At 53.2% G+C, this 22,453-nt stretch overlaps 9 protein-coding genes across 9 annotated transcripts; 4 read left to right on the plus strand and 5 right to left on the minus strand.

Annotated features, from left to right (window-relative positions):
- Positions 1 to 231: 231 nt before the first annotated feature.
- Positions 232 to 1,806, minus strand: BDZ99DRAFT_523738 (uncharacterized protein; the record flags this gene model as incomplete). The annotated part of the gene is made up of 2 exons (XM_033725825.1): positions 232 to 1,041; positions 1,318 to 1,806. The coding sequence occupies 2 exons, from the start codon at positions 1,804 to 1,806 to the stop codon at positions 232 to 234; spliced, it is 1,299 nt and encodes a 432-aa protein (XP_033573242.1).
- A 2,273-nt stretch (positions 1,807 to 4,079) lies between these two features.
- On the plus strand, positions 4,080 to 5,106 carry BDZ99DRAFT_479548 (uncharacterized protein; the record flags this gene model as incomplete). The annotated part of the gene is made up of 5 exons (XM_033722246.1): positions 4,080 to 4,128; positions 4,179 to 4,255; positions 4,490 to 4,647; positions 4,851 to 4,897; positions 4,958 to 5,106. 5 exons carry the CDS (start codon positions 4,080 to 4,082, stop codon positions 5,104 to 5,106), a joined length of 480 nt encoding a protein of 159 aa, XP_033573243.1.
- A 409-nt stretch (positions 5,107 to 5,515) lies between these two features.
- BDZ99DRAFT_501175 (uncharacterized protein) lies at positions 5,516 to 6,413 on the minus strand. Its single transcript, XM_033723789.1, has 2 exons — positions 5,982 to 6,413; positions 5,516 to 5,894 (listed from the first exon to the last, which is right to left on the minus strand). Exons 1-2 carry the CDS (start codon positions 6,397 to 6,399, stop codon positions 5,698 to 5,700), a joined length of 615 nt encoding a protein of 204 aa, XP_033573244.1. The 5' UTR covers positions 6,400 to 6,413; the 3' UTR covers positions 5,516 to 5,697.
- A 1,273-nt stretch (positions 6,414 to 7,686) lies between these two features.
- On the minus strand, positions 7,687 to 9,021 carry BDZ99DRAFT_510695 (uncharacterized protein). The gene is made up of 3 exons (XM_033724485.1): positions 8,883 to 9,021; positions 8,340 to 8,770; positions 7,687 to 8,276 (listed from the first exon to the last, which is right to left on the minus strand). Exons 1-3 carry the CDS (start codon positions 8,952 to 8,954, stop codon positions 7,970 to 7,972), a joined length of 810 nt encoding a protein of 269 aa, XP_033573245.1. The 5' UTR covers positions 8,955 to 9,021; the 3' UTR covers positions 7,687 to 7,969.
- Positions 9,022 to 10,225: 1,204 nt separating this feature from the next.
- On the plus strand, positions 10,226 to 12,475 carry BDZ99DRAFT_422702 (uncharacterized protein). Its single transcript, XM_033717000.1, has 4 exons — positions 10,226 to 10,483; positions 10,566 to 10,607; positions 10,766 to 11,060; positions 11,314 to 12,475. Exons 1-4 carry the CDS (start codon positions 10,385 to 10,387, stop codon positions 12,249 to 12,251), a joined length of 1,374 nt encoding a protein of 457 aa, XP_033573246.1. The 5' UTR covers positions 10,226 to 10,384; the 3' UTR covers positions 12,252 to 12,475.
- Positions 12,476 to 13,409: 934 nt separating this feature from the next.
- Positions 13,410 to 14,595, minus strand: BDZ99DRAFT_501178 (putative histidine triad nucleotide binding protein; the record flags this gene model as incomplete). Its single annotated transcript, XM_033723790.1, has 3 exons — positions 14,333 to 14,595; positions 13,774 to 14,268; positions 13,410 to 13,699 (listed from the first exon to the last, which is right to left on the minus strand). The coding sequence occupies exons 1-3, from the start codon at positions 14,430 to 14,432 to the stop codon at positions 13,410 to 13,412; spliced, it is 885 nt and encodes a 294-aa protein (XP_033573247.1). The 5' UTR covers positions 14,433 to 14,595.
- A 1,207-nt stretch (positions 14,596 to 15,802) lies between these two features.
- Positions 15,803 to 19,350, plus strand: BDZ99DRAFT_465924 (P-loop containing nucleoside triphosphate hydrolase protein). The gene is made up of 2 exons (XM_033720656.1): positions 15,803 to 17,694; positions 17,744 to 19,350. Exons 1-2 carry the CDS (start codon positions 15,817 to 15,819, stop codon positions 19,235 to 19,237), a joined length of 3,372 nt encoding a protein of 1,123 aa, XP_033573248.1. The 5' UTR covers positions 15,803 to 15,816; the 3' UTR covers positions 19,238 to 19,350.
- Positions 19,351 to 19,828: 478 nt separating this feature from the next.
- Positions 19,829 to 20,721, plus strand: BDZ99DRAFT_93310 (glycosylphosphatidylinositol anchor biosynthesis protein 11). Its single transcript, XM_033729041.1, has 2 exons — positions 19,829 to 20,188; positions 20,270 to 20,721. Exons 1-2 carry the CDS (start codon positions 19,865 to 19,867, stop codon positions 20,672 to 20,674), a joined length of 729 nt encoding a protein of 242 aa, XP_033573249.1. The 5' UTR covers positions 19,829 to 19,864; the 3' UTR covers positions 20,675 to 20,721.
- Positions 20,722 to 21,592: 871 nt separating this feature from the next.
- BDZ99DRAFT_465926 (uncharacterized protein) lies at positions 21,593 to 22,422 on the minus strand. The gene is made up of 2 exons (XM_033720657.1): positions 22,074 to 22,422; positions 21,593 to 22,002 (listed from the first exon to the last, which is right to left on the minus strand). Exons 1-2 carry the CDS (start codon positions 22,387 to 22,389, stop codon positions 21,803 to 21,805), a joined length of 516 nt encoding a protein of 171 aa, XP_033573250.1. The 5' UTR covers positions 22,390 to 22,422; the 3' UTR covers positions 21,593 to 21,802.
- Positions 22,423 to 22,453: the final 31 nt, after the last annotated feature.

Raw genomic sequence — 22,453 nt, forward strand, 5'->3', positions numbered from 1 at the left:
ATGCTTACAAGCGCCGTCGCTCTAGGTTAGGTCCCCGAACAGGTCTGAGCTAGCATAGCATGAAACAAAATTCAGTGTACTAGGGTCAAGTCTCTGCTATGGTATACCGAATAGGCTGCTTCTATCACCGTAAAACAGAGTCATTCCTGATGAACTCTCTCATTCATATACGCAAAGCCCACAGCGTCCTATAGCGCATCTGCAGTCCAGCGCTCGCGCAACGCCCTTCCCTTATGCCCATACCGAACCAGCCTTCTTCCGCCCATGATCCTCCTCAAACTGCTCATACCACTTCGGGATCTCCGCATCGTAGTACGTCCACCACGCCGGCTTCTCGAACTTCCAAGTATACAAGAACCGCGTCTGCGGCTCCCCATCCCTGGCGATACTCTGCTCGAACTCCTGCGGCCGCTCCTCCGGCCTCATCTTCCGCAGCTCCAAGTACGTCAACCGATCCACGCGCTCCCCGAGGTAGAAGCACCACCTGGAGTCCGACGGCGTGAAGGTGTACTCGTAGCGCAAGACGTTAGCGCGGAAGGGCAGGATCTCGACGTGGTAGCTGGTTTGGAAGGAGAAGGTCTGGGTGTCGAAATTGGTCTTGTCGTTGCTATGGGAGAAGCCGAACTGCGCATACTCGAGCACTGAGTCTGGTGTTTTCGGCGTGCGGACGCCGGTGGTGGAAAGCGGGAGCGTCCAGGTGAATTCATCGCCGACCCGCCTGGGAGTCCGGAAGGGGTTGAGGGGCGAGCGCGCTTCTTCGGGCCATAGCACGTCGTGGCTTTGCCATCCTCTGTCGCTGTATTTGCGGAGTAATGCGCCGATAATGTCGTCCGCGCCTCTGAGGAGGTAGGTTTTGTGGTTCGCGAACGTGGGGCGGGCGTAGATGGCGTAGGCTTTGTTCCAGGAGATGACGTTGACGACGCAGGTAGTGTAGAAAGATTGGACGATGCGGAAGATAGGGAGGTCCTTCGTAACTATGATCTGGATCTTTGGGCGGTGGGAAGTGTTGTTGGCCGAGGACGGCCGGAGATAGGTGAGTACCTGGGAAACAGTGGTTAGTAGGGTGACAAGGGTGGAGTAAGAGAGACGAAATGTGGAACAAAGTGTGGAAATAAGAACCTGTATCTATCATTGCCTGGAGTGCCTCAATAAGCTTTGAGAATCCTACGCTCGTGTAAGGAGCAAGGCCCACGTCTCACCTCCACGTGACTTTCATCCCTTCCAGATTCTTGAGAGAGAGCAAGATGAAGCATGTCAAACAATGACAAATGGAAGATGCACAGCCCAACATCTTTATAAAACATAAACCATTCTTACCTTAAAGTCCCCCTTCATCTTATACTCTAACGGATCCACCTCCGACCCCACCGGATTCACGCACTCGTACCCCTCCCTATGCGTCAAATACGCCGCAAACGCCCTCTCCCGCCCATCATTCCGAATAAAAACATCCAAATCCGACTCTTCCCAAAACACCCCCTCAAAGAACTGCAGCACAAAACTCCCCGAGATCAGGCCGTCTGCTGCTCCCAGCTGGCTACGAAACTCAGCCGGATCATCCACAAACGGCCGTAACGAGCGATTAATGTCCCATAAGTAGTGGCGTAAGGCATGGAGGTGTTTGCAGGTGGACGTTAGCGCGAGGATACTGCGGACGTCGAGGCTGGCGCGTAGGCTGTGGAAGACGGGGTACATGGAGGAGGGGTTTAGTAGATCCACGAGGGAGATTGGTTGCCGGGCGTGGCTGATCTCCATCGTTTTGATTTGAGAGATAGCTGGGGAGACATTGGCGCTGAAGCCAGACATGTTTTGGTGTTTCTGGTGGGGAGAAGGCTGGCGCGGTGTTGACGAGAGGTTGGAGCGGCGCGTTCGCTTGTGCCTGCTAGGGGTCATGCATCTTCATGCATCCAGTTCCTATTAGAGACTAGCGTTTCTCAGCCTTGTTGTTTATGATACAACTTGAATTTTTGTTTCACGACGTGACTACGAGAAAGGGCGCTGTAAGTAATAGTCCCCTATAGGAATGTTTATGCGCGATGTACTCTTAGGGGAAAACTAATTTCACCAAAGTTCATTTCCACTTTCGAACCTGAGCTTGTGGCTGTGTAACGTCGTTCGAGAAGATTTGAGGGGCGAGCGGCTAGTCCAAATTCTTTTAAGCGTGACTAAAACTGCTCGCAAAACAGTCCACCAATTCTCGTTAGCGGGTAATTCTCGCATCTGGATGAACGACGTTACATAGTTGGGAAGGGAAGAGAGCTTGATGATCCGGATGCCATATCCCCGAAGCTTTGAAGGCAGCTCATCACATTACCAAGTACTTATTTTGCCTTGCAGTTGCTTTAAGAGTAGCCTTCATTGATCTTCTGATTGATCTTCATCCATAGCAGTGACGACATTCACCTAGGATTCCATCCCAAAGGCCACTCATACATCATCCTCGCCCTGCCTGAGGTTTCTCTGCCAGGCAACATCTACATTATCAGCACGGTGGAGTATAAACTACAAAAACCCGGCGCCAATCTTATTCCCATCCCCCTTCGTATTCACGAGCCCCTCCTCATTCCATGAAAGAGTAGAACCCCCGAGGGTAGCCCACCAGAACGGCCTCCGCTTATGATCGGAGAAACTGGTCCGTCCCCAAAGGTGAAACTCATAATTATCTCCCTCATTGTCCTCTCTAAACACGATCCAGTGCCCGGCCTCGCAGGCTACTCGACCGTCATCTAAAACGATTTTGAAAATGTTTCTGTCGCCCATATCTATGACTTTGGCATTGAGAGGCGTGGGGCGGCTGTCGAGCTCCATTCCGAGCAACGTGCGGCCGTAGTGTTCCTGGGCCCTGAAGTACATGTCTTTGGCGTAGCTCTCGTAGTTCCAGACGAAGGTGAGAGACATCTGGAGGGAAAATCAGTGCGGGGATGGTGAGGCGGGGAGTTGGATGCGAGGTACGCTTGCTTACACTGATACAGTTTGATCGTAACGTTGTTATATTAGACTTAGAGCGGAGGAGGATTGTACTTAGGATGAATCTGCCAGCACAAGATGACATCGTTGTTGGTCTTGTTGAGAGCTCTTTTCGTTTAAGCTCTTGATATTAGCTCTAATTCCCGCCTGGCGTAATCGAGACACGTCACACCAGCCGTGGCAAGCAATATTGATTGATCCAGCGATCTCATATATCTCATTTCTTTGATCCCATTGGCCACGGGATGTCCGTCCACTAGCGCTCTATGGCACGGAGCGAGCCAAACTGTATTTGTACCCTGCGATCTCGTCGATGTCTTCAGATCTTGTTACTCGTATCCAGACCCACCTATTGGCCAGAGTAATCTTAACTAGGTCTCAATGTCGCCATTTGGCAGTTTTTCCAACAAGGACCACGGGAAACCGAGAAGTCTACCCTCGAAACTATCTGCAATCAGAGACTCACGTCTCTTATCATATTACATCATGCATAAGAGTCTTGCCTTTCTTCACTAATCTAAACACTTATGCGCATCTAACTCTAGTGCCCAACGTCAGAACTTGCTCCTCCGCGGTCTCCTAGCTTAATTCAGCACCCAATGCCCCTCTTCGGCCTCTTCTAGACACTACCTCGCTCTAATTAGGCCGACTAGTCTTCGGCAATTCGAATGGGAATAACTACGCGCCTCCGTCATGCTAAATACGACCACTCACGAAGCCCACCACAGCTCTACGAGAGCTGAGACGTCATGCTTCATCAGTCAGAGTGGACCTCAAACGTCACAACGTCAACGTGTATTAAGCCATGACGGCGTAAGAGATAACTGGTCCAGTCTGCCCAATGAACCGCTGCAATCAGTGGAACCATCGGCTAGGTCCCTAAGACGATCCTAAGCAAGATTCAAACACGAAAGGCCGGAGGTGGCCGGCTAGCTAAGGAGGGTCGATAAGGTCCATACATAACCGTCAGACCCATAGCCACGCACACTCCATCTGTATCATTACCCTCAGTCCCCATTCCATTCTACAAAGATCTCGAAAGCCCATCTAAACCCCAATCTAGCACAACAATCTCGTTATCAAGACCGATCCCCAGACAACATATCTCTAAAATGGACGAGAACAAAATCCAGCAGATGATCGCTAACTCGACCCACTCTTGTATGTATCTGTCCGTTATAATACCCGGTTTCATACTAATTAGAAACCAGTTTCTAAACAAATCGAACAAGTGAAGGCAGAGCTTGAGAAGACAGCCGGGCCAGGGCAGAAAACGGTGCCGACGCGCGTGAGCGAGTTGGAGCAGGTTCAGGCGTTACAGGCGGCGCAGTAGATGCAGATGTATATCAAGGCGCTGGCCCGAAGATAGAGTTGTCGGTAGATGAAATGCTTTGGTTATGTGCGGTTTATCATTGAATTGTGCAGACCGACAGAGCTATTAGGTTTTCTTCTCCAAATCGCATTCTCGCTATCAAATGACTTGAAGATGAGCGATGATGCATGCCTATTAATCCAGTCACAGCGGCCACAATCCATCATGGCGAGCTCACAGGCTTCAAACTTCAGCGTCTATCAAAGCCATGACGGCACAGGGGTGTCTATGATGCAATTAGCCGGCAGACCAAGCCCGCAAGATCGGCTTGGAGCCTATGAAAGTGCTGGAGATCAGCACGGGATGCCGTGAATGGTTGACCGAAAGGTCGATATGAGTGGGATCTATCCTCTGCGGTGGAGCGCTCATTGAATATAAATTGTCGAGCCCGTCGCAATATACCTCTTCCATCACACTCACCTTCCGGTTTACAAAACCTCGAATTTGATCCAAAACAACAACTGCACCTTGCATCTTTTTAGCAAGCCATACCCTAGATTATACATCTCAGAATTGGACAGTACGACGACGACTCGGAAGAAGGATATGATGACGAAAGTACGAATTCGTCATCTCTCTCATACCCAGTACCCAGAGTTACGCTAACTATATGCAAAGTGGAAAGTCAAGGAGGTCAGGGGCGTGGTCAGAGCATGGAGCAAATAGCATTTTCGAAAGCATTGGCTTTAGAGGGCGAGGTGGAGAAGTTGAAGGAGCAGATGCAGGAGGTGCTCGCCAAGGTGACGGAATTGGAAGCCGGTAAATAAGATACTTTGTTCGCGTGTGTTTGACCATCGCACGAGGCAGGCCGACAATTTTATCGCGTTTCTCATATGAATACAAATCCAGCTCGCTTCCGGTGACTTCAAGGTGATGGATGATGCGGTCTTCCTTAGTATATTGAAATTTTTGGAATATGGTCTTTCTAAGATGGCATGGCGAACCGTGTCTACGAATAAAGATACCGGCAGATTGAGAATATTAGCAGCCATGGTGCGTCGCCGTTCAGCCGCGGGGGCATTTCAATTCTATACCTTTGGTCGCCTTTTCGAATGAGAGAAATTGAGGACTGTGCCGTCCGAGTCGCCTTATTTCGGGGGATTGTGAAAATCTGAGCCGGAGGGAAATCGCCGGGCGTAATTTTGCTTATAAACAGTACATACAGCGCTAAATCAACAGGGAAGTGGGAGGAGGTAAGCTGGGAGGAGGTACGAAGTTCGTATACGCGAATTTACAATTTGGTTCTAGACATTTTTTAATGAGGCGGCTTCTGTAACCCGTGGGCATAGATGAACTTGACACCGGGATTCTAGGCCTCACGACCTCGAGCTTCCAAGCGCCACGATTGCACACACTTACTACTCCGAGGTACAGCCTGTGCCCACAGGACCCGCTTTCAACACATTCCTCTGGTCGGTGTAGGTATATTCGCCAGACTCATTCTCCGTGATGGCCCGCTGCACCAACGCCGAATCCAGATACCCACGGCACTCGGCGATTTTCCCCTCAGTATTCCAGCGCGTTACCCAGTTGAATTTGTTGTCGTATATAAGTCCTAGGCGCGAGAGAGAGTTAGTCGTTCGTCGTTCTCGTAGAGACTGGCGGATGAGCCGCGAGCGGAGTCATCTTAGCGCTAGCTTACCATTCTTGCAAACACCCTGTCCATGCAATTCTTGCACGCTCCACTCGCTATCGCCGCCACCAACGATAAAAGTGAGCTTCAGCGAGGTTTTGTGCGCGGGATCCAGCGTTTTTGAGAGGCGCTGCAACGCATCAATCGCGAAGATGGTGCGATTGTGGTACACGCCGGCGAGCGCGTGGGTGCCCATGAGAGTCCATTGGACGTCGGGCGTGACCTGGGCGAGGAAGGCAGAGAAGTTACCTTGGGCGAGGTGGTCGAAGACTTTCGTGATCTGACATTTGTTGGGGTACTTGGTGACTGGTTGATCGGGCGTGCATAGACATGCCTCGGACTGGTTCGTTGGGGAGCAGTGGGCTGAGACTGGAATACTGATGGCGGATAGAGCGAGGACGATGATGAGCTTGAAGGAGAAATACATGTTGGCTGAAGGTGATGAAAGGGAGAGAGATACTGAGCCTTTCTGGAAGGGATGGCCCTATCGTTTATATGTCTACCTCTTCCACTAGGGCCGAGTACAAGGGACTTACTCCAAGGGGCGAAGCAGTGGCTTTCGCAGCTGTCCCCTCATTCGGTTGTCTATGAGTGCGAAGATGAGCCTTGGCACCTGTCGGGATCGACAAATATAAATCAAAGACATTGAGAGCGGTCCGTGACGCTCACTTAGTCATCTGGGGTGACCCAGGTGACGAGCGCGTGCATCTCCTTCCTGTACCTGTGTTGGTGGAAGAGAATGAACGGTGTAGGTAGGTTCTGTGGCGACCCTTCCTACGAGCAAGCTTGGGCCTACCCTTCCGAGGCCATTTGGGGCAATTTGGTACGAAAAGAACTTTCCATCGTGGTCTCATTGGACGAGACCCTGTACATGACAATGCATCCCGACGTTGGTTGTAAGGCTGAAGTAATAAGCATCGTAAGTGGCGGTGCAAGCCTAGCAGGGGTTGTCCGAGGTCTGGGGTTTTCCGAAAAGTGTTAGAGATTAAGCGCGAGTGCACGATTGACCATCATCGCTGAGCCGCCTCTGACGACGATGTAAAGGTGTGACCATGCGGGCTTAGAAGGAGATTAGTTTCGAGTTGTCTCAAATAATAATAGGGGACTACTAATCGTACACCCCCTAATTCCTAGATATACACCCCTTTTTCACTACACGTACACCCCCTCCCCCCCTATCGCTTCACCACCTTCTGATTGGCTCGGAGGGCTGCTCCGTAGCCTCCGATTCGCTCGCTTAACTTGCTTATTAATTCCGAATGCTCTCTCTAAATGCGGCCATGTACAACACAAGCAATTACATCATGCCAATTTATATAGCCTTACGTACGAGCTCACGTACAAGCTCACGTACGAGCTCATGTATAGCCTTACGTACGAGCTCACGTACGAGCTCACGTACAGCCTCATATATAGCATCACGTACAGCCTTGTGTATAGCATTACGTACGGCCTCACGTACGAGCTCACGTACGGCCTCGTGTATAGCATCACGTATGGCCTTACATACGAGCTCACGTACGGCCTCGTGCATAGCATCACGTACGGCCTCGCGTATAGCATCACGTGTAGAGAGACGTAAGGGTGAATGCCCGGAGGAAGCTCCGGGCTCTCCGAGCCAATTAGAAGGTGGTGAAGCGCCAAGAGGGGGGGGTGTACATGGAGTGAAAAGGGGGTGTACGTCTAGGAATTAGGGGGTGTACGATTAGTAGTCCCCTAATAATATATGACTTTTACAGGTGCGATTTGAAATCTACTTTTATCATACCCTTGGGCCCCCCCGCCGTGTTTCGCTATGCAAATACAGGTCCCAACGAGGACCAGAAAATTGTCTTCGTCCTGTAAACCCAACTTACCCTTATCCCATCCAACCTGCTCTAGGCATATAGTAGCATATCAGTGCCCAGTAGGCAGCCTCTATTCCACGTGATCGTTTTCTCACCTACGATCATCTCCAACGTGCCTTGAAGATTTGTCCCAGCTCGGAACCTGATTTTCTAGACCTTTGGCTTGGTCTTTGGCGTACCGCTGCGGATGCGCTTGGCCTCTGGGCGTTGAAGATGGGCGGCTGGAATCCAGCTCTCGTCGTACTTTGCGCCGGAGGTAACGGCAGAGCCATCGGCACCAACCACGGAAGCCTGATCAGTCGGGTCGACCTTCTTAGAACCACCGGAAGATCTCTTGGCGCGCTCGCCGCCCTTGCCGCCGCGACGCTTCTGCGGGAAGAGGGTGGTGATCCAGGTGGTGTAGATGAAGTAGAGGGTTCCACCAAACGCGGCGGTGAGGACGAGGTATAGGAAGATGCTGGCAGTGGGTCAGCTGGTACGACCTCAGTGGGCGGGGACGGCAAGGCTGCCGGGAACGTACATCTGCGGGTCAAAGAAGCTGGTGGGGGCTTCGACAACGCTGACCGTCTCGTTGTACACGGACAGGGTATAGAAGGCCTCCTTCTGGTCCTGCAACACGGCTACGAGCTGCAAACGCAGGTCTTGCGGGTGCAGTTCGGTGGCGAAAGCATAGGTCAGGGATTCCTCTGCGCCGGCCGGGATCTCGACGTTGTATTTCTGGGCGGTGAGGTTGCGCAGGACTTGGCCCTCGCTGGAGATCAACGAGCCGCCGACTATGGCGACGGTGAGGGGCGCAGGCTCATTGTTGGTGACGGAGAGCACGGCTTGGGTCGCGTGGCCGTTGATGAGCTTCACGCCGAAGATCTCGGACTGCGGGAAGGAGGCGGAGATGGCGACCTTGAGGTTGGGCGTCTGCGCGGCGTCGTCGTCGAGCTCCTCGACCGATTCAACCTGTCGGGGCTCATGTTAGCAAGCCAATTGAGCCATGGCGATGGGCGGGAAGGGTTCCAGTGGACAGCGTTGGCTGTTGATGTCATGCCGGAAGTGCGGTGCGGAGACGTACATCGATCTGGGCAGCGGCACTGAGGGCGCGCAGCGAGAGCAGGAGCAGGGACGAGAGCTTCCAGAACACCATGGCGGGCAGGACAGAGGAGGGTTCGGGGGTGATGGGGGGAGCGGTGATGGAGTTTCGACCAGATATTGGGAGAACGTGGCTTCTCAGGGCGATTGGAGGGAGTTCGTATAATGACAGGTCTTGGCATGCATAAGTCTGAATTGTGCACTGATAGCGCTAGCAGTGCAGCTGGCACGCTGGTGGCTGGCACGCTGGTGGCTGGCACGCTGGGCATGGGAGAAGGGTGCACTCATCAAGCACTCTGTCTCGTCCAGTCGTGTCTGCACCGGTCTGCCACTGTTTGAAGTGCTTCAATAAGGTTCCACATAGCCTAAGGGAAGAGCTTCTATCTCGTTCAGATTTCTGAAACCACATTGAAGCACTCCAGGTAGTAGCAGAAAGTTGTACACACGAGACAGTGCTTGATGAGCGTACCGCTTTTTTCACGCCCAACGTAGCAGTATAGCTGGTACTGTAAATCTATGTACACCACTGTCTTACCGCTGTCTAATAAAAGCTCGCACATTAAATAGTGTAACAGCAGCTACACAAGCACATTGGTTTGGCGCTGTTTGACCTGCTTCAGCCCTTTTTAAAAGTTCGACTGAAACTGTTTGAACAGTGTAAAAGACGAGCGGGACCACCTCAGACGGCGTTATCCTGCAGCGTTGTGCGTGTTTCTGTGTATGCCAAGACCTGTTATCATACGAGCTCCCTGATTGGACGGCGGTCGGCTGTCTGGCCCTGTCAAGCCACAACCACTCCTTCGCCAGTCTTTCACCAGAGCAACCTAGACACACTCGCTGCAACTACGCGCATCCGCTGCAGGCAGAGAGAAGCAAACTCAAAGCACCGTCGAGACAGCAGCGCCTGCACTCGCCCGTCTGCCTCGCCGCACCAGCAGTCTCGTCGCAGCTATATATATCCTGTCGCGGCGTCGAACAAGCGCCTATTAACACTGCAGCCACTCACGCACAGCGCCCTCACAGCGAAGCCCGGCTGTGTGCTACCATCCTCGCCGCCTCACACAGCTTTTCCTAACTCCTGGCATCTACCGCCTTGATCCACCCGCCTCTCAACATCGCCACTTCTCTCTCTCTCAACTCACCAGCAGCCTGATTACACTCTCTTGCCACCGTCAAGGCACTTCAACCCACTGGACCGCTGTAAACTCCTCCAGGCAGCCAATGTCACCAGCTCCGAGAATGCCTGGCATGTCTAACGCATCTGGTGCTATTCGTGGTGGTGGCACGAACACGTACAACGACAATGAGGTCGATTCATCAAAGACTCTGTGGGATCGCTACGAAAAGCTCCAGATTCTCGATCAGGAAAAGCACCATCTGTTCGAGGAGATTCTTGCTCGTTATGAAGGCCTCTACGAATTATACACCACCAAATGCGACGCCCACGAACGCGAGACTGAGTATGCCAGAAATGTCCAGAAAGAAATGAAGGCGATTGAAGCTGAAAACCGCGCATTCCGGGCTTGTTGGGACCGTGATCCGTTCGTCGTCATTCTCATCGACGGTGACGGCATGATTGTAAGTGTCGCCATACTAACGTAAACTGCGTACACTTGTCTGCCGCTGTTTGAAGCTCCTCGATGCATTTTTGAGTTCCCTAATTTAGTTGATTGGAACACCAACTTGGCTTGCCCGGCCACCTCAGGCAGTGGCAGACGGAAGTACACACTTAGCTATGCTGGGCGTCGCTCCAGATTTCTATAAACATGCTGGAGCATTCCAAGCAGTGGCAGAACAGTGTACACGGATCAATGACTAGGCGCTGTACTACTACTAGACGCACACCTGACTGACTGACTCTACTAGTTCTCAGATGCTCTGCTCAACGCCGGCGCCATGGGGGGGAAGCAAGCTGCCGACCATCTCCATGCCTGCATGGCCCGATTCATAGATGACAACGAAAACATTCCTAGGACATCGAAAATCGTAACCCGCGTCTATGCCAATCTTCAAGGCCTCGCCGATATCTGTTTCAAGGTCGGCATCATCGATGACCGCAGCAGAATTGAGGAATTTGCTCGTGGCTTCACTCGTGGCAAACATCTCTTTGATTTTGTCGATGTTGGCCCAGGAAAAGACCGCGCCGATGAGAAGATTATCGGTGAGTACCCGCAAATCTCGCACTGTTCTGCCACCGCTTGTAGTGCCTCGTAGTATTTTCAGAAATCCATGGCGGCGAATCACACTTCTAATCTGTGTACACTGCTCTGGCGCTGTCTGGGGTGGCTTCACTAGTTTATCAGTTGTCCAAAAGGCAAGACTTTTGTCTGAATTGGGAACCTGAAAATACTATGAGGCGCCACAAACGGTGGCAAACAACTGCTTAGCAACAAGCCTCTAACTACTTTCTAAAGAAACATTGAAGCTATATGTCGGCAACATTCATTGCCGTCAGATCTTTTTCGGATGCTCCCATGACAACGGGTACGCCAGAGTTTTGGAAGAAGATGCACAGGATTCATTTTTCAACACTCGGATCACTCTTTTGGAGGGCGTTCCATTTGAGAAGGAGCTCCAAGAGCTTCCCTTTCAGTCACAAAAATTCGAAGGGTTGTTCCGCGACACCAAGATCCTCAACCCGGACCGCTTCGCCTATGGACTCCCAAGTAGCTTCCCCCCACCTTTCCTTCCGCCGACCGGTCGTCCGGCTTTGATGAATGGAAATGGAAACAATACTCCGGAATCCTCGGCGTATGGACTATCAAGAAACCCCTCGGTGTCCACTGTCGCATCAAACGATCTGTCCGGCTTCGCGGTGCTCACACCACAATCCACAGCCCCGACCTGGGCCAACCGAGCCGCAGCTCCACCGCCATCGAAGAGCCCACCGCCATCGAAGAGCCCACCGCCAACAAAACTTACCCAGGCCCGTGACACCACCCCGACCACTATCCCGCGCAACCGCGCAGGCCAGCGCGTTGATCCGCAGTCCGCCAACTACAACAAGGACGAAGTCAACCGCGTCAAGAACATCAAGATGTGCAACGTGCACTTCTTGCGCAACGAGTGCCCCTTTGGCGCCCATTGCACCCACGTTCATACCTACAAGCCGACCCGCGGCGAGCTTGAAACACTAAAGCTCGTTGCGCGCATGGCGCCCTGCATTAACGGGTCCAGCTGCGAAGACCTCAAGTGCATCTACGGTCACCGCTGCCCGGCCCCGGATCCGAAGAATGGCTCATCTTCCACCAAAGGCGGCAAGACGTGCATTTTTGCCGACAAGTGCAAGTTTCCCCCTGAGTTGCACGGCATCGATACGAATGTCGTCAAGAGGATCGTCATTCGTAACTAGCTCCACTTTAGGCCAATATGCCGAGGTTGACTAGGTGCTTTGTAGACTGAAGCGGCACTGGGGCTACTCAGACAGCGTCGGTCTATACACTGAACGTGGCTATTCTAGCTGGTTACTTTTCGGAGCGTGTGGCGGATGAGCGACTGGGCGAGCGACTGGACAATGAGCGAACCAGCGACGGAGTTCTGGCGGTAAGGCTTGCACTTTTCCTTTTTTTTTTTTTTAACGAAAGCACACTCCACGATTCCCCCTTCCCCTTCCCCCTCATGATACATGATATGGCCTCTGCCATCTTTCTTTCCTTTCGGCTACAAGATCTCCTTCTTTCAGCCTGGTTTTTCGGCGTTGGAGTGGTGGATTCGGACATGGGAGAAATGGTTATACCATACATGACAAGGCTGTCTGGCAACGGACAGGACGGGCAGGACGGACGGATGGGGTCTCTCTTTTTCTTTCTTCTTTCCTTTTCACTGGTGGGCACGGCATGGCATATGGGAATCTCCACTAGAACGGTAGCCAGGTAACAGCTACGAATGAAGCATCCTGGGTATCAACTCCATCGCCTCGCAATACTGTGCTGCTATCGTGATGATGAGGTACAAATACCAGACCGTAAGTCTGGGCATACGGATATATAATACCAGGTCAGAAGTCTAGATATGCAGATGCATCACTACTTAGATCCGGTCTTGCGCACTCGACACCACTGTGAGGAGTTGCCCAGCTAGTAAGTGCCCAATTGGTCAAGAGGCAGGCTAGTTTAGGCGGCTTGAAACCTGACATTCGTGCCTAGGGTTTTGAAATCCCAGGGGGGTACCCCGAGCAGTGGTAGACGCGTGTGCGTAGACTTTATACCTGGCAGTATACCGCTGCTCCGGCTCCACTTTTGCCTTCTCGATACCACTGCGAAGAGCGCCCTAGCTAACATGCCTTCAGCTAGTCAACGGGTTGACTAGTACCCACGGCGGTGGCCGCTACATCCTGTACGGAGGGTTTCAAAGCCTGGCGGGGGTATCCCACGCAGGTGTAAGGCGTGCCCAAACGCATTTCTTGGTTCTTCGATGTCTATCTGGGTATCACCAAACGCGCACGCTTCGCTATGCACCGGAATCTCACGCGCTCCGCTCTTTCATAATTACTACGACCTCCTCCCCAACCCTACTCCCCCCGCCACCCCTCAAACTCCCCCTCCAAATGCGCCTTCAGCTGCTTGAACCGCCCGTAGTAATTCTGCCCGCACCGCCAGCACTTCATGTCGCCCTGCAAGTACCCCTCGCGCCCGGGATGCCACCGCGGATCCCCGTCCTCGAGCGGGAAATCGGCGATGGGCACGAAGAACGGCGTCGCGAACGAGTTGTAATGCTTGCGGTGCTTCAGCGCGGGCGAGTGGCGGTCGCGCGAGAGGATGTGGATGTGCAGGTGCGACATGGAGGGGTGTGCGTGGACGCCTGGCGAAGACGTTTGGGTAAGGATGTGTGGGTAACTTTTCAGGGGGGGGGGGCGGAAGGAGGTGAAAACGTACCGACCATCACTTCGGCTTCCCAGTCTCGGCCTTTGGGGAGCTGGGCCTCGAGGGCTTCTTCGGTGGGTATGTCGGCGTCCGAGGCCATGATGGCTTCTAGCGCTTCCTCTCGAGCTTTCTCGGCGGCGGAGTATTGGCCGTAGCGGCGGCGGAGCTCAGCGGCGACGATCTTCACCGCTCTTGCGGCCTCAACTTTCACCTCTTCCAGAAACGCTGCGTTCGTGGTTAGAGCTGTGAGTGGGTGGGTGTCTGAGATCTCTGGGTTCCGCGGGAGGAGGAGGAGGTGCACGCTCGATTTCGGGTAGAGGTCGTGGATGAGGACGTAGTTCTCGTTGTGGGATATCACGACTGAGGCGGGGAAGGAGGTTGGCGAGGCGATGTAGGCGCCAAGGCCGGTGCGGTCTTTGAAGATGTGGCGGGAGGCGGAGGGGGGTGCGGGTGGTGCGGGGGGAGGAGTTGGTTTAGATTGTTTCGAACGGTTCATTAATTCTGTGACTGGTTGGGTCAGTGGGGTGTGGTGTATGGGAGAGTTCAGTGGGATGGGATGGAAGGGACGTACAGGCGTTTGGCCGTTTTGGAGGTTTATCGGTGGGTATGGTGGTGCCTGTCCTTTCTGAAGCTGTGATGGCGTCCTCTGGGGCCTCTTTTGATGTTTCCATGGTGTTGGAGCGGGGTTGGGAATGGGGAGGTGAGGGCAGTTGTGGGGTGCCTGGTAGGTTTCCTGGAATAGAGCGCAGCAGACCAACACTGGCTGGAGTAGCTTGGAAAGCTAGAGCATCAGGCTCGCTAGAACTGTCGATACTGTACCAGAGGAGCTCAAGAAAAGCCGGGGAAGTGCACAAAAGCCCGGAGGGTGTGTTATGTTCAAGGAAGCCTGACTGGAGTTGAGCTCCAAAACACCAGGCCGCACAGATCTCAGAGTGACGTTGCCGCCGGGCGCTAAATTGAGCTTATTTCAGCCCTATGAGATTTTCCTTCGCCCCGCTACCCGCTGCCTGTGAAGGCTATGGCAACTAAGAACAGCAGCTTTTATACATGTTTTCTTCGGCAAGAGGTTTCGTTGGGTAGTATCTGAAGTCGCATCAATACTGCCGCTGCCAGCTATTGTGGAGGACGCTTCAAGACCTTTTCACCATCATCAGCAGCCTCATCTTCTCCGCATTACGGCTATCCCGCCCCCAAAACCCTCCCACCAACTACTACACACATCTAGCATGGTAAAAAAAGCCCACCCTCCCCGCGGCGCGGCCGGCAAGAAACCCGTCACCGCCCCTCCCGCCGACGACGCCAGCTACATCGTCTTCTCCAACTCCTCCAAAAACAACGACGAAAGCGCCGCCGCGAAAGCCAAAGCGCGGAAAGAAGCCCGCGAAGAAGAGGAGAAAAAGCGCGCTGAGACACGGACACTCATTGGCGGCGCGTCATGGACGGGGAAGCTGCCGGTTAACATGCTAGCTGAGCATTGCCAGAAACAGAAGTGGGCGAGGCCGGACTATAGGACGGTGCGCGACGCGTTTACTTTCACGTCTTAATGGCTTCACGCGTTTTAGGGCAATAGCGGATGAGTGGAATAAGCTAAGACTGTGATTGTAGTATAGGAAAGCCGATGACTCGTGGTCCGCGACCGTACTCCTCTCCTCTACGAATCCGAAGACGCAGGAGAAGATCACGCTTCCGCCGTTTATACTACCTGATACACATATTCAGCTCTCTTATGCCCCGACGCAGGTGGAGGCGAAGCATTTCGCGGCGACGTATACGCTATTCCGGGTAGCGAGTATGAAGAATATCCACCTCACGCTGCCGCCGTTGTATAAGGAACACTGGAAGGGCGCGTTTCAGGAGCTGAAAGAGGCGGATAAGAAGGAGGGACGCGCGTGGATGTATGAGGCGGACCCGTTTACGGCATTCAAGGAGCGAGAACAAGCAAAGGCAGCTGCAGCAAAGAAAAGGGAGGAAATTATGAAACAGAGGGTGAAGGAAGCTAGTCAACCTGGGCAGCCGGGGATGAGTGGTGGAGGCCCAGGAGGTGGAGGGAACAAAATGAAGGGGTGGATGAGGGTGCCGAAGATTGAGTTGGGGAAGAGGACTAGGACGGAGATCGAGAGGTTGGTCAGGAGAGATGCGGTGTGGAACCCGAATAACGTCGAGCCATCGCAGCAGGCGAGAGCGAAGATGATTGAGGCAGTAGTGGGCCTGGGATTTAGGAGAAGTCATGTCGAGGAAGCGGCGGAGCTGTGTAAGGATCGTGAAGAATGCCTGGAATGGCTGTTGATTCACGTCCCGGAAGATGATCTCCCTAGCTGGAGTCTTCCCGAAGGCTATGTTGCGGGTATCAGCATGGCGAGTGGCAATCTGAAACGAGAGGCTGCTCTGAAGCGACTTGCGACGGCAGGATACGCGGTCGAGATGTGTGAAGCCGCATACGATGGTCAGGGCGGCGATGAGGCGAAAGCAGCAGCTGTGTTGCAGAACCACCTCTTGCAGAACACTGACGTGGACGATGATCTGGCAGAACATCTTTCAAAGATAGAACTCGAAGAAGCGGACGATTATGGACCGGATCCATGGGAAGAAGAGCAAGAATCGCTTGCAGCCATCTACGACACCAAATACGAAGCCCCGTCACCAGACACATGTCGAATACAACTCGAATGCGAGCAGAAATCTGGGAAGAAAATAGTTCTTCAAGCCCGAAAAGCAATAGGCTATCCACATGCTCTGCCTACAATCACGATTCAGGCACAGCTACCAGCCTACATACGCCTCAGCATAATAAGGCGGGTCTTGATATATGCCAGCTCAAATCTAATGGGCACTCAGATGCTGTTCGATCTGGTGGATTGGTTGGAGCGAGAGATTCCCGGTATTATCGAGCGGCCAGGTAGACTGTCCGATGTGTCTTCTGGATTATCCGCCGCCGATAGTGGTGCACATACCAAACAAGTTCGGCAAAAGCAAAACAGAAATAGGCCTCGAAAGCCTATACATTGGCGCCTAGGCACGCCGACAAGTGTTCGAATGCTAGAACAGTGGCAAAAGAAACAAGGTATGCCTGCTCAGGAACGGATGATGGCGGCTCGGCGATCACTACCGGCGTGGGAGCTCCGGGAAGACATTGTTGAAGCTGTGGAATACAACCAGGTTGTCATCATCTCCGGTGAGACGGGTTCTGGAAAATCAACGCAGTCTGTCCAATTCATCCTGGACGATTTGATCAAGCGGAAACTTGGCGAAGCTGTCAACATAATCTGTACCCAGCCGAGGAGGATATCAGCCTTAGGTCTTGCGGACAGAGTGGCAGACGAACGATGCTCCATTGTTGGGGATGAAGTTGGATATACTATTCGGGGAGAATCTAAAGGGAAGCCAGGTGTCACGAAGATCACTTTCGTTACTACTGGTGTTCTACTACGAAGACTACAAACATCCGGGGGCAGTCCGGACGATGTCGTTGCGGCTCTGGCGGATGTCAGTCATGTCGTAGTCGATGAAGTCCATGAACGTAGTCTCGATACTGATTTTTTGCTGGTCTTACTAAGAGATATACTGCATCGGAGGAAAGACCTCAAGGTCATTCTGATGAGTGCGACGCTCGATGCCGATGTTTTCGAGAGATACTTCGCCGGTGTCGGATCTGTTGGAAGGGTCGAGATTCAAGGACGCACGCATCCCGTCCAGGACTTCTACGTCGACGATGTCGTGCGGATGACAGGTTTTGCAGGCCATAGAGATGACGACTACGAGGATGAGGACGAGTCGGCGAAGTCTATGGCGGGTGCGCTCAAGAACGTGGGCATGAGGATTAATTACGATCTCATTGCAAACACCGTAAAGCATATAGACGCTCAGCTGAGTGGTCAAGATGGCGGGATTCTGATCTTTCTACCTGGAACTATGGAGATTGATCGGACTATTCAGGTACGTCGACTTGTCCGAACTTCGGTCCAGAAACTAACTTTGATACCAGGCCCTCCGCAACATACCGAATCTTCATGCTCTTCCACTTCACGCATCACTTCTTCCAGTCGAGCAAAAGAGAGTATTCCCACCTCCACCTCATGGCAAACGGAAAGTGGTTTGCGCCACTAATGTTGCCGAAACGTCCATCACTATCGAAGACATTGTTGCAGTCATTGACACGGGTCGCGTGAAAGAAACAAGTTTCGATCCGCAGAACAACATGGTCAAGCTCGGTGAGGTTTGGGCCTCCAGAGCAGCATGTAAGCAGCGTCGTGGTCGAGCTGGCAGAGTTCGGGCTGGTATATGCTACAAGCTATACACACGCAACGCAGAGATGATGAAGATGATGGAGCGGCCTGAGCCCGAGATCCGACGGGTACCTCTTGAGCAACTCTGTCTCTCTGTGAGAGCAATGGGCGTAGCAGACGTCCCAGCATTCCTTGCCGGAGCGCTCACACCACCAGACAGCACTGCCGTTGAAGGCGCTATCGACCTTCTCCGTCGTATGGGAGCTCTTGATGGTGAAGATCTGACAGCTCTAGGTCGTCATCTCGCTATGATTCCCGCCGACCTCCGGTGCAGCAAGCTCCTTGTCTACGGCGCCACCTTCGGCTGCCTCGAAGCCTCTCTAACCATCGCCTCTATCCTTACCCTGCGCAGCCCCTTCCTCTCCCCTAAGGACAAACGTGACGAAGCCAAGGCAGCCCGTGCTCCCTTCTCTCAGGGCCAAGGCGACCTAATCGGCGATCTCCGCGCCTACGAGCAATGGGCTAGCATGCGCTCTAAAGGCGTTTCTCCACGTGAACTCCGCTTTTGGTGCGATGAGAACTTCCTCTCCACCCAAACGCTCTTCGACATCACCTCGAACCGCTCGCAATACCTCTCCGCACTCAAAGAAACCGACTTTCTCCCACACAACTACTTCTCCTCTCCCGAAAACAACAGCAAAACAGCCTACAACGCCTACAACACCTCCACCCCCCTCCTCCGCGCCCTCATCGCGGGCTCCTTCCAGCCTCAGATCGCTCGCATCGAGCTCCCCGACACTAAGTTTGCCGCCTCGGTCTCCGGCGCCGTGGCGCTGGATCCTGAGTCCCGCGCCATCAAGTTCTTCACCCAAGACGCTGGGCGCGTTTTCATACACCCCAGCTCCACTCTCTTCGGTGCGCAGACCTTCCCGGGCGATTCGCGCTTCCTGTCCTATTTCTCGAAGATGGCAACCAGTAAGGTGTTTATCAGGGAGTGCTCGCCGTGTAACAACCTCTCCATGCTGCTGTTCGGCGGCAAGCTGGAGGTCGATACAGCTGGCAGGGGCGTGGTGGTTGATGAGTGGGTTAGACTGAGGGGCTGGGCTAGGATTGGAGTGTTGATTAGTCGGTTGAGGGGGATGTTGGATCAGGTTCTGGCGAAGAAGATTGATGAGCCGGGGATGAATGTGGGCGGGGAGGAAGTGGTGGGGTTGGTGAGAAGGCTTGTGGAGTTTGATGGGTTGGATAGGTAGGTGGTGGGTATTGGGATGAGTAGAATAGATGTAAAGTCTTGAATAGAGCTTTCAGTCAAGATCAAGATGTTTTGGCGGCACTTCGTAAGCTCATGATAATATTCAAATTTTTACTAGAGTTGGTAACACGATTTAAAAGTGCCGGACCATTATACCAAGAAAGGCAATTGCGCTGTCCAAGGCCGATGCGGCTCCCAAAAGTGGTTTAGCAGTATATTCCACCGTGCTGTGCCGCGCCGCGATCTCCCAATTTCTCTTAGATCCCTTTTATTTTATAGCTCGACGATGCGTGGGTCGTTGTGCATAGAGCATCGTCTGCATCTCCTAGCCCTAAGATAGTAATATCTGTCCACACGATGCGTGACCATCGGAGCTCTGGGTGTGAAGTACGAGTCCTAGAGTTGTGTTGGTCACGTGTACTACTCGCTTAAGAGCTCGCTTAGGATGCAAAATGAAATTTATTCACCTTCGCTCTGGCTTCTACACTTTCGGATTGCGCCAAGAGCCAAGACTTTCCCTTCTAAGCGGTCACGTGCTAAATACCGTGCTGAGATATACGCAATCATCTTCAACCTCAACCTCAGCCATCACCACCAATGTTCTCAGACCCCATACACATATCACGAAATGTCCACCCCCGGCATAAAACCGAGGCCCGCCGCGACGCCAATTGACATCCTCCCTACCGATGCCGCGCGGCTATACACACACATCCACCCAGCCCTCCTCCTCTCCCTATACGCGTTGCGCTTCAACGCGATCGTAGCGGATCCCGTCCCCGCGCTCCTGCAGACCCTTATACCGCTCAGCGCATTGCAAATCGCATATGTGACAGTATGTCTACCGCCGACTGCTGGATCGGGGTCCTCGACGCCTGCGGTGCCGAAAGCTGCGAAGAAACGGGCTAGCGCAGCAAAAACCGCAACTGGTTCCAATACAGTGAAGATAGTTGTACGTATCCTTTAGTTCCCCTGGCCAGCACTCGAAGCCTGGAAATTATGTATCTGAATGAAATAGCTAACGTTTTCCCAGCCCGCTCTCCTCTCCCTCATCCTCTCACTCTTCGCCATCACCCCCCTCACAGGCATCACCCTCATCCTCTTCGGCGCGCCCATAACGACACATTTTGCGCATACCTTCCTCGCGGCGGCGCACATCGCTATCCTGGCATTTCTGCCGCTCGTATACGTGCTTGGTGTGGACGGGGAGCGGTGGAGGGAAGTTGTGGGATTACTGTTGCCGGTGGATGAGGTAGTGGGTGGGATGGTGGGGACGCTGGTAGGGGCCTGGGCAGGGGCGGTGCCTATACCACTGGATTGGGACCGCGAGTGGCAGAAGTGGCCGGTGACGATTGTGACGGGGGCGTATCTGGGGTATGCTCTTGGGAAGCTGGCGGGGGGGTTGGTGTTTAAGGGGAGGAAGATTATGTTTGATTAGGGTGGGATCGTTGGGGAATAAAGATGGATCGAAGGAGCTTTGTATGTATTGAAGGGTTTAAGAGGCATTTCAAGGACATGCGGTTCCAGCATGTTATCCAAAAGCTCCCACAAGACCACGACCAACTCTACAACCTCCATCCGTCAAACCTCGAAGTCTCCTTTCCCTACAAGGCTGCCTATACTTTCGGGGTTCATTCAGGTAGTGTTTTCGACATGCGCAGAGTCTCCACCCACGTGCCACGCTCATGTTTCCCAGCGCAGCACGGCTCTTCGTCTCCGTGCCGGCCATAGCAGCTCCAAACGAACCCTTGTGGCTTCTCTTTAATAGCATCCCATATAACTCGATGACACCAGGACTCGTAAACGATTTAGCGCCACATATTCACGTCGTCCCACGATTTGTGATCGAAGTCCATCTTCGCTTTGCCTAGTCAAACAGTAAGTTACATCTCGCTACGTCTATCATCTGGGTGTGCAGTCAGCTTACCTGGGTGCCATCGACAGCTACCTTCCTGGTTGGTTGTGATGTCGTATTGTTCGTTGCACTGGCTGCAGAGCTCGTATCGCAGCTTTATGTACTCCGTTCGCTCCTGCGGTAGCTCTTCGCCATTTTCGTCCTCGACCGGCTCAATTTTCACCTTGGGCTCCTCGCCGTCGTTGTTGGTGTCTGACTCGATCGGACTCTCGAGGACGAGTAGTTCTTCGCATACGATGTAGAGGGCAGTGTCGGAGCAGAAACAGACTCGCTCTAGGATCGTGCGCAGTTGATCTGTGCTCGCGGCGCGGGGAGCGGTGAGGGCGAGGTCGCGCGATGATACTGCTATTATGGATGGGCTTGGTAATCATGAAGATGGGGGACACACGCTGCGTTGTGAGGTCTATCGCGCTGAGATTGGGTGATCACGTGCGAGCTGTAGGTGACGACTTCCCTCGATACGCCAAGGTACCACTTTTTGTTTATTCAACCACCGACTCTATGTCCACATTCATCCAGAAACTGTCTGCGCCATCGCCGTACCCGTCTAGCCCTCGTCCTCCGAGTGTTTGTTCTCTGAACCCTCCTCAGAGTCCTCATCCTCTGAACCCTCGTTCTCTAATAGCAAACCCGCCCGCTTTCAGCACGCGACTAGCCACTCTTCCCAGACGCATGCTCTTGGGCGGACATATGCTTCCCAACACAGCAAACCTCCTCATCGTCTCCCCGCCTCTTGCAACAAGACCACAGGAAGCGTTCCGGAAACTCGTCTTTCCAGTCATCATACTCCCCGTCACGCCAGTCCTCGAAATCAGGCCACATGTTAGGGTCCTCGTCAGCTTCAAGTTCACCTGGTTAATAGCATGTCAGCACATATCATTGCTTAGCTCTTTACACCATCAAAACATCAAAAAGGCCCCACCTTTATGCCATCTACAACACCCCTCCTCGTTCTTCGTAGCGTCGAATTCCTGTTCGCACTGGATACATGTTTGGAAGCGGATCGTATTGTACTCCACCCGTTTCCGTTTCAGCGCCTTCGAATTATCTTCCTTGCCATTCCCCCCGGATTCGGAAGCTTTCTTCTGGCTTTCAGCGGCCTTTTCGGCGACTAGCAGCTCGGAGCAGACGAGCTCTAGCGTGTCATTGGAGAGAGAACAGACGCGCTTTAGAGTGATACGGAGGCGGTCGGGGTCTGCGGCATCTATTGCGGCGAGGACGAGATCGAGGGATGACATTGCTGCTATGCTACGGCTATGGTGGATAGTGGATGGTGAATGGAGATGGGGGAGACGCGGTGGA

The sequence above is a fragment of the Mytilinidion resinicola genome (assembly GCF_010093595.1).
Source record: "Mytilinidion resinicola strain CBS 304.34 unplaced genomic scaffold BDZ99scaffold_16, whole genome shotgun sequence".
In the NCBI taxonomy this organism is placed as follows: Eukaryota; Fungi; Ascomycota; class Dothideomycetes; order Mytilinidiales; family Mytilinidiaceae; genus Mytilinidion; species Mytilinidion resinicola.